The 8,985-nt window shown below is 37.8% G+C and overlaps 1 protein-coding gene across 4 annotated transcripts; it reads left to right on the forward strand.

The window, feature by feature from the left end:
• The first annotated feature begins 6 nt into the window (after nt 1-6).
• LOC103480872 (type-2 ice-structuring protein-like) lies at nt 7-2,205 on the forward strand. 4 transcript variants are annotated; one of them, XM_008436074.2, is made up of 7 exons: nt 7-197; nt 278-338; nt 421-501; nt 944-1,033; nt 1,147-1,281; nt 1,366-1,480; nt 1,834-2,205. In XM_008436074.2, the coding sequence occupies exons 3-7, from the start codon at nt 454-456 to the stop codon at nt 1,899-1,901; spliced, it is 456 nt and encodes a 151-aa protein (XP_008434296.1). In that variant the 5' UTR covers nt 7-197; nt 278-338; nt 421-453; the 3' UTR covers nt 1,902-2,205. The 4 variants fall into 4 exon arrangements, with proteins under 4 accessions (XP_008434296.1, XP_017165736.1, XP_008434295.1 ...); XM_017310247.1 differs by having other exon boundaries at nt 7-338; nt 924-1,033; XM_008436073.2 differs by having other exon boundaries at nt 7-338.
• The last annotated feature ends 6,780 nt before the right edge of the window (nt 2,206-8,985 follow it).

Here is an 8,985-nt window from a genome sequence, read left to right on the forward strand (position 1 = left end):
GTCGGGTTGTTGAAGTAGAGCCGGTGGAAAAAGGGCATAATTGGAATTGGAAAGATAACTGGATGAATTGCACTCTGAACTTTCACAAAGTGTAATTGAAAACAAAGACCACCACCCAGCCACAAAAAACCGATTGCAAACCGATTTGGACTTAGTCACAACTTTAAGTTCCTATTGAACTAGATGTGAATTATCAGGTAATTTCTATACAAGTTCTACCCATATAATTTCCTCATTTTCTGGATGTGACAAGACTTAAAGCTCTATAAATATCCAGTGATTCTGCAGTAAGGACTAAAGGTGCTGGCTGGCTGAGAAAACAGATCAATCTGCATCAGGTTTGCTGGTCAAATTTCTTATTGTCTTAGTGCCATTGTGAGTTTTTCTTAACATGTATGCTTTATTTTGACTTTTCTTCAGCTTGCAAATTTGCATCTTCTCATCATCTGCACCATGAAGTTGTTGGCTGTGTTCCTCCTGGTTTTCTCTGTGGTCATTCAGGCAAGTGGTAACCATGAGTATTTAATAAATATTAAGAAATCATAAATGACTAAAACACAGACAAGCACACTTTTAAAATATCTAAAGCTGTCGCCGATGACGGCTCTCCTGGTGACGGTCAGTGGATGTTTTCAGTCATTGTTTYYATTTCCTTGGCATGATTGCCTAAAGCACAAACTCTAAAATATATCTTCTTGTATAAAACTTTGCTAAACATAATGCAATCCTTCTCCAGATAATTTATTAGTCATCTTAAAATGTCTCCACTGTGCACACCGAGTCATATCTTGTCAATGTGGGCATTATGCTTTAGAATAAATTTAATGTTTCAATTTGATGTTATAATTTGTCACAAAATAAAGTTATTATCAAACTAATGCTGCATAAACCATTTAACTGGAAGCCTGCATGTTTTTCATCAGCACATTTTGGCTCAATCCAGACATCCATCACCTGTCCATCTGGCTGGATGCCGATCAACAATCGCTGCTTTCTCTATGTTCCCAATGACATGACTTGGGCGAATGCAGAGGTGATTTCCAACAACACTGTGCTTTTATTTCCTGCTGCTCTGCTTTATTTCACAGTTCTTAAATAACAAAGTCCAGCTGCTTCTTCATTTAGTTGTTGTGTGTTTATCCGTAGAAAAACTGTCTGTCCATGGGGGCAAACCTTGCATCAGTTCACAACAGGGACGAGTACCGTTGGGTTCAGAATCTGATAGCTGCAGCAGGATACGGGTCCAAAGTAGCATGGATTGGAGGCACTGATGGACAGCAGGTACTTTTACCAATACAATTTACTTGTGAAGTATTTGATAAAACATTTAATGAAACATATCATCTGCTGAACTTTGTCTTGCAGGAGAGCACTTGGTTTTGGAGCGATGGAAGCCGTATGATCTACACAAACTGGTGTCCAGGGCAGCCTGATAATGGATTAGGCAGCCAGCAGCACTGCCTACAGATGAACTTCACAGGTAAAGAAAATATCACACAAGTCTGTTTTTTCTGTTGGTATCAGGGGTCTTGGGAGAAAAGCTGATTTACTCTGCATGTAAACATTTTAGTTGATCTCCACACATTTGTTGAACCAAGTCATTGACTTTGAGACAAATATCACTGGCACTGACCAAAATGTGTCAATTTCTGAATTTGAAGAAAATCGTAATAATTTTGGTAGTTCTATCCAACTTAAAACTTAAAAAGGCAAGTTTGGTCAGATTTAACTTATTCTGTGTACACAAATATCTAGTTCAACTGTACAGTTAATCGGCCACCTCAGCGTTTTCTTTACATGATGTTTGACTGATATTTGATGTTTTGCTCCTAGACAAAAAGTGCTGGGATGACTGCTGGTGTCATTACCCTCGATCTTCTGTCTGCGCCAAGAAGGTCTGAAAAAAAGGTTCCCAAAGAGGCCTGATGTGTAAAATAGAACCAGTGGAGGATGAATGCTAGGAGTTTCTGTTTACCTGTCATTTTGCACCTTCATAAAAAAACCAAAAGATATTTCTGCATTTTTTCTTCATATAATTTATGTCTTTAATGCAACCTAAGGAATGAAGTGACAAGCAAACAGCAGCTGGATTGTCTCTCTTTAACAATATCAGACTGAATGAGTTATAAGAAAAGATCATCTAAGCGAAACTTTCTTCTGTTCTTTGGCTTAACAAAAATAAATCTTTGAGGAATCTAAACAAGATGGTGTGTGGTTTATTCTGTCTTTGTGTTGTTAATTATTTTTAACAACATCATAAGCTAGTTATTACAATATAAATATCACACTATAACACATTACAGGCAAACCTGAGGTTCTTTCCTCATAAAAGCAGAGAATAGTTACTTTCTGTCAACTGGTGATGTATTTTTGTCTTTACTTTCACTGCTCTGATTAAAAGGCATGTGTGGAAGAAAGTTTTAAGTTATATCCTCTTGATTTAATAATAATTAGTTAAAAATGTTCCTAGATATAGTTAATGTGTTGTTGGACACAGTAAATAGGCAAATAATAAGCAGCAAGTAAATAACCAAAAAATTTATGTAAAGTGAGATTTTGATTTCATTTTACACTGACCCATGTAAGATGATATTTCCAGTTTTCGTTAACTGATCTGCTTTGGCTCCAACATTCAGGCTCAAGTTCAACACTTCTGTTTAGTTATCTCTCTGACCCATTTGCTTGTAATGATAGTTTGTTCTGTGGTATCTGATGTCAGACAGGGTTGCAGAAGCAGGCTTTGATATGTTCAGATGTGTGGTTTTGAAATGCAACAAAGGATAACAGAGGTTTGTCTGATACCTTTAAGTCTTGACGCAATGGACTTTACCAAGCTCYGCCCAAAAACGCCCTCTAAAATCCCATGTGACTGCATGTCTCACAAAGAAAGCCTCGCAGTGCTTAGTTTCTATGTTAACATGGCATCTTTCATTTCGAATGACTCTCTGCAGAGTATTTCTGAGTCGATTAGTATAGCATTTCTGCTGGATTTTCACAATATATCAGCCACGACAATGGAACCAACAGGTTCATGTCATCTTTTTTGGACAACATCAAGGTGTTTGAGCCACGCGATGCCTCCAACATTGTGCGCGTCACAGCGAAATGCTACCGGTCGATGAGGAAAACAGCAGATYCTCACACCCTCAACATAAATATAGACACTCCTTTGTTCTTATTGATCCTACGACGGTTGAGCTGCAAATGCGGTCGTGCACAAGCTTTAATCCAAGCAAGACATTCCGTTTCAGATTTTGGATATCTGTGAATTTTAGTTCCACAAATACGATCAGGATACCTGACATCGCCTGTGCAGATACCCCACTGACGGTGTAGAACCATTCTTTTTTGAGTCCTGACGCAAAAACTTTCTGTCGGTCTGCTAGTCCACAATGTACATTAGCATGTGTTTACTACTGTAGCTCGAGTTTGTGAGGCGGTCAAGCACATGGTAGCTGCGCTGTGACATAAAATGTGCATTAGCCAATGAAATGCGGCTCCTGTGGTAAGGTCCATTAAATTAAACCATTACAAATGTGTAAAAAATAAAATACCAAAAGGTGCAACTCTGCCACCTGCTGACATCACATGTAACTGCAGCGGGAACACATATTTCAAGACTTTGTTTTTTGTCATTTTATTGATTATGACTGAAAAAAAAAACATAAAAGCCTGGCCAATTAGGCAAACCATTGCAGGATGTGGTTGAATCGGAGTTGAAAATCCAGCCAATCAGATTGATCAGGAAAGTTGCTGTCACCAAGTGACAAAAATGGCCAATAAATAGAGAGCGTAACTTTTCAGTGAGAGCAGTAAAATGAGGAGCTAACTGTGGCTCTGCAGCACAACCAAAAAATCCTACAGTAAGTAAAAAACATGTAGAACATTTTATTTACTTTCACAATAGGAACAAATACATTAACAGTAAAAATAAGACAGCAGTTTGTTTAATTACTATGGCTGAATCATAATAAACTGCCTTGTTATGGCTTGTAAATAAATACTAGCTAAACTGGCTGCATTGCTTTTATAGACTTAAGTTGTCGTTGTTGTTGAAGGTAGCAAATATTTCAATCACATTTAGCTCTTTAACTCTTACTTTAATGAGATGAATTTGAAACGGGAGGGGCTGAGCGTTACCACTAGCCAACAGCTGGTGTGGGGCCGATCTGYACARGCTCCACACACTGTACCACCGACCTCAGTCAATTTTTAAAACCTTTGTATCTAAAGAGGCCCTCAATGTTTTGAACTCAAGTGATACGTAAAAAAAAAACATTTTAACTCCTTAGATTGAAGTCAACATTGTAATTTGGTATATACCCAAAAATTCACTGGATTTAGTTTTAGTGTTACCAAACCTTGACCAAATTCTGACTGGCAGAATGAGCAAACTTTTCGCCAAGAGCTGCTGGGTTTAGCTGAAAAGTTACAACTTCTCTAAAAATAAATCTTTATCATTTTGACCCTTATCATATGATGGGGTTTGCACGTTTAGGCTTTTACTTTATTACTTTCTGTTGTTTTAATCTGATTTTTGAATTGATATAATGTGTTAAAGCGTTTTTGTCTGAAAACATTAGATAAGATACTAATGTTTTTATCTCAATATTTTTATCTGAAACAGCTTGTCCTGGAGCAGTAAGAGGAACAGCTTGTCCTGCTCTCTCCCATCCTCATCTGAGGACGTTAAACTGATAAAGGATTCCAGCATTCAGGCATGTGCGGAGAGGAGGCTGGGGGGCTTGAGCACCTGCCCCTTTTGCTCCTTGCCCCCAAGTGCCCTTTTGGTAATTTTTTTTTTTATTATTATTTTCTATACCCTCTTCTGACACATAATAACATGTACTAAAATTATTTTGTTTTTTGTTGGGGATTTTTTGTACAATATAATAAGCCGATCACCTTTTTACCTTTGACCTTTAGCCCATGACGCATGACGCACTTGCCTCTCGCGCAGTGAGATGAGGCGGTTAACTGGAGCTCAACGTAGCCAATGTTCCAGATTACAGAACAGTTTTTGGTGAAAAAAAAAATAAAGTGGAGTAACTTGCTACTTGTCAGATGACGGAAAACGTTGAAGTATCGTTTCTGCTTCAGCTAGGAGTCGCGGTTTAAGCAGAGAGGTAATGAAATACAACAGWCACTGACAGGCCTCTGCGTCTGCCTTTCTCTGAAAAACTACTGAGCGGGAGGAGACAGCCAGGTGAGGAAAAACTGTTCTTATCGATTCAGTATTTTTATAATACTGAAGTGGTTAGCTGCTAGCTAACCACTTTACTAGCAAAGCTAGATAACTAAAAAGCTTCTTGTATTGTTAATGATTGCAGTCATTCTTCAGTATCGCTTATGCAATAATGGCACATCACCCGTCCAAAACCTGTCATCCCCATAATGGATACATGTCTTCTAATTTCCTTTGCTGCATAATGTACATTGCATTTATTCTGGTGTTAGGTAAATGTATCTTGAAGGAGAATAACAATTAAATAAAAGTCCAACAAGGATATTCATGTAGAATTTAAAAATAACTCACCCTGAATTACCATAATAGATATAATGTATGTAATAAAAGTCTGTCATTAATGAAGGGGAAAAATTCAATCCAGACTAAGTAAGTTTAGGGTCTGGTTTGCAGTGTATTAAGTTAAATTTGTTTCCCAATTATTCAATGAAAAAAAAAAAAACTAACCTCAGTTAAGTAAAATAAAATTGTAATCAAAACTTTTGGAATTCTAATGATTTCTTTTTAAAAAACAAAAAGTTTAGTTTAAAAAACTTTTTTTTAAATTAAACAACCAATTTTTGTCTCGTGAACTTAAAAAGTTTTTTGCCAAACAAACTTATTTGCGGGCCCTGCCCACGACGTCATATGAGAATCACTAGCAACAACTTTGAATAGCAAGAAAAGATTTATGACATGTGCAAATAAGGTCCATCCATCCATCCATTTTCTTTCACCCTTGTCCCTCAGTGGGGTCGGGGGGGGGTTGCTGGTGCCTATCTCCAGCTGGCGTGCAAATAAGTTTGTTTTGCAAATAATTTTTTTCACTTCATGAGACAAGAATGTGTGATTTTAATTTTAAGAAACGTTTTTTAAGCAAAACTCAGTAGGCTTTTCTCATTGTGACATTCATTAACAATTCAATTTTTGCTTTTGTTTTTTTTTCTTTGCAGTTCCACATTAAAGTTTGATGCAGCTCTGCTTTCCTGAATGGACCATCTTCATGTCCACTGCAAGTGTAGCAAACAGGCAGCTCTTTGTTTTATAGGTTACAGTCACTAAAAGGTTGCATGGTGTCCTTGTTTACATTTTAATAGTGTAATTCTGTAAAGACAAAATATGTCTGGTGGTCCAGCTCTGATTTACATATCTTGCTAAATTGCTGGTTTGAATATTGCAATATATTCCTATAACAAAATAGACCAGCTGAAAGAAATTACTAATAAAATATCTTGCATATGCATAGTTGTATGATTTATTTAGAGATTTTCCTTAGCTTTGATTGTATATCTCACAATTTTGTAATTTATCATTGTTTATTAAACTCTGAAAGCTATATGGCTTTGTTAATATTCTGTCCTAAAATGCAGTTAGATGTGCCCCTTTTTTTTGAGCACCTGCCCTTTTAGTGGTCTCTGCACGGCCCAGCCAGGATAAGTTGAACATGTTGGTTTAAATATGTTGTAATTTTCCTATTAACTAAAAAAAATTGCTGTCTGTGATACACCAAAACTCAATTACTTTTAATATGTACAGCACATGCATATGATGCAATGATGACAAGACCTTCAAATGGACATGTTGCTTTAATACTGTATACTGTATTTGTATTTAGCTGTTCTTAGGTAGGCTGTAGGTATTCATCCAGACTCGTTTTGAAAATGGAATAAAGTCTATAAATATATATATAACATGCTTAAATAAAGCTTGTCTTGTGTATGTTCCCCACTGACAACTTGTAAACATTTTTCCAATTATTTTCCACCAAATCTCTTTGTCCACAGCTCATTTAAAAGCAAGCAATCAGCAAATCAGTAGCCAGATCCCAGCGCATGGTAGAGTCAACAACTTTGTCCTTCAGGTAAGAGGCGTTAACTTTGGGACAAACCCTCTGAATTGATTGACACGTGTCCTCATGTCAATTGAACAATCAAAATGTGCAACAGAGGTGACAAAACACCCAAATGGACCCCACGCCTCAAAAATGAATCCGGTACCACTGGTTATTACACTTTTAGTGAGTAATTTATAGTGAAACAACACTGAAGTATCAACACTGGAGATGTGCCGATCAGGTTTTTTCCTGATACCGATACCGATCACCCATGCCGAGCACATAATTAATATTTTTTTATCATTAACACTACCGGTTACATTATGTGGAAAAAGGAACCATGAATTCACCTTAATTTACACAAAAACTTGATTTTAATATTTTTTTCCAAGAAGAAAACTAAGCAAAACAGGCATTGTGCAAATTGTACTGCTATCGGTAATACTATATTTAACAGACTGATAACATATGGAGACTCTTAAGAGGCTAAATAATGCAAAGAGCCAAAATAAAACCTCTCAACATTGCCAAAAAAATTCAAGTATAAAACTTAGCATTCAAAGGCAAAAACAGGATCCATTACAATAAACAATCCTGAGTTACTAAATGAAAACTTCCAGATAGCATAGCGGCTAGCTGATTACTGCTAGTTCTGAGTGGCTGTTTCTGACTGAGCGTAGTAATTATGCAGAACAGGGAGGAGATCGATTATTTTTTTTTAGAGATTATCCGTCTCATGTTAGGACAGCGAAAGTTTTAATACGAATGTAAAATGTATTTTTTTAGGTTAGATGCTGCAGCTTTAAGCAGAGGTTCGGTGTGAGAGTCACTACCAGGTGGAGCAGAAGCGGCGCTCCGTCTGTGAAATATTACTACCTGTATCGCGGAGCAGCGGTTCAACAGCGAGCAGCTCAAAGACTTAAATAATTTTGCGGGTTATTTGTTTAGCTTTCTGACCGTCATGCTAATCCGGTTGAGTGTTTGTAGCTCTGCGCTTCTTTACCTGCTATCTGATCCTCCATATGTCCTTTTTACTGCAGTGAGCCTCAATGTAGCCAAACTCCATCAAGTATGGCATTGATTATATGTCGTATTAGCTTCGTTGTGTTGATGCATTTTGACGTGCTTCAATTGTCCGCTGCAACACGCAAACGTCCTCAATCACTCAGTGTGTTAATAGTTCCACATCGCTTAGGATTTGTTGCTGCGCGTTTGCCCAGTGTGAAGGAAAGAGGAGATCAGCTGCACAGGAAGGCTGCGAAATGAGATGCAGGTGATTGGTGTCGGCAACAAGAGCCAATGATTGTCAATCACCGATCATGCACTTTTTCACGAAAATCGGCTGATTATGATCGGTGATCGATCAATCGGCACACCTTGAATTATGAGGCCAGGCATGAGAGCAAAGTCCCAGATACACCTAGATAAACTAAGATATGCAGCCATTCTGCAAATTACTGTTGCTTTTTATAAATTATTTCATATACAGTGAACCCTCGCTGTAACGCGGTTCACTTTTCACGCTGCTTCGCAGATTTTTTTTGTGCAGTTTTTTTTCCACAGTGTTCTTCGTCCTAATTGACCATATGATTGGTAAAAACAGTCTCTGCGCTACCTGAGTGCCAATAACGTTACGGTGTTTAATACAGATTGGCCACTTAGGAGATGGAAACTGAAAAAAAAATCTTTGCTGTGAATCTTGCAAAGCAGCTTGAAGGAGACGCTTTAATGACATGACTGCGGATCACATTAATAAGGCCCGATTGATGCACACGCACATCCGCTGACCTGAAAACAGGTTTTGTTCTTTGGTTTCATCCATCCATCCATCCATTTTCTKCCGCTTATCTGGGGTCGGGTCGCGGGGGCAGCAGCTTCAGAAGGGAGGCCCAGACTTCCCTCTCCCCAGCCACTTCTTCCAGCTCCC

This window comes from Poecilia reticulata, linkage group LG18 (assembly GCF_000633615.1).
Source record: "Poecilia reticulata strain Guanapo linkage group LG18, Guppy_female_1.0+MT, whole genome shotgun sequence".
NCBI classification, from domain to species: domain Eukaryota; kingdom Metazoa; phylum Chordata; class Actinopteri; order Cyprinodontiformes; family Poeciliidae; genus Poecilia; species Poecilia reticulata.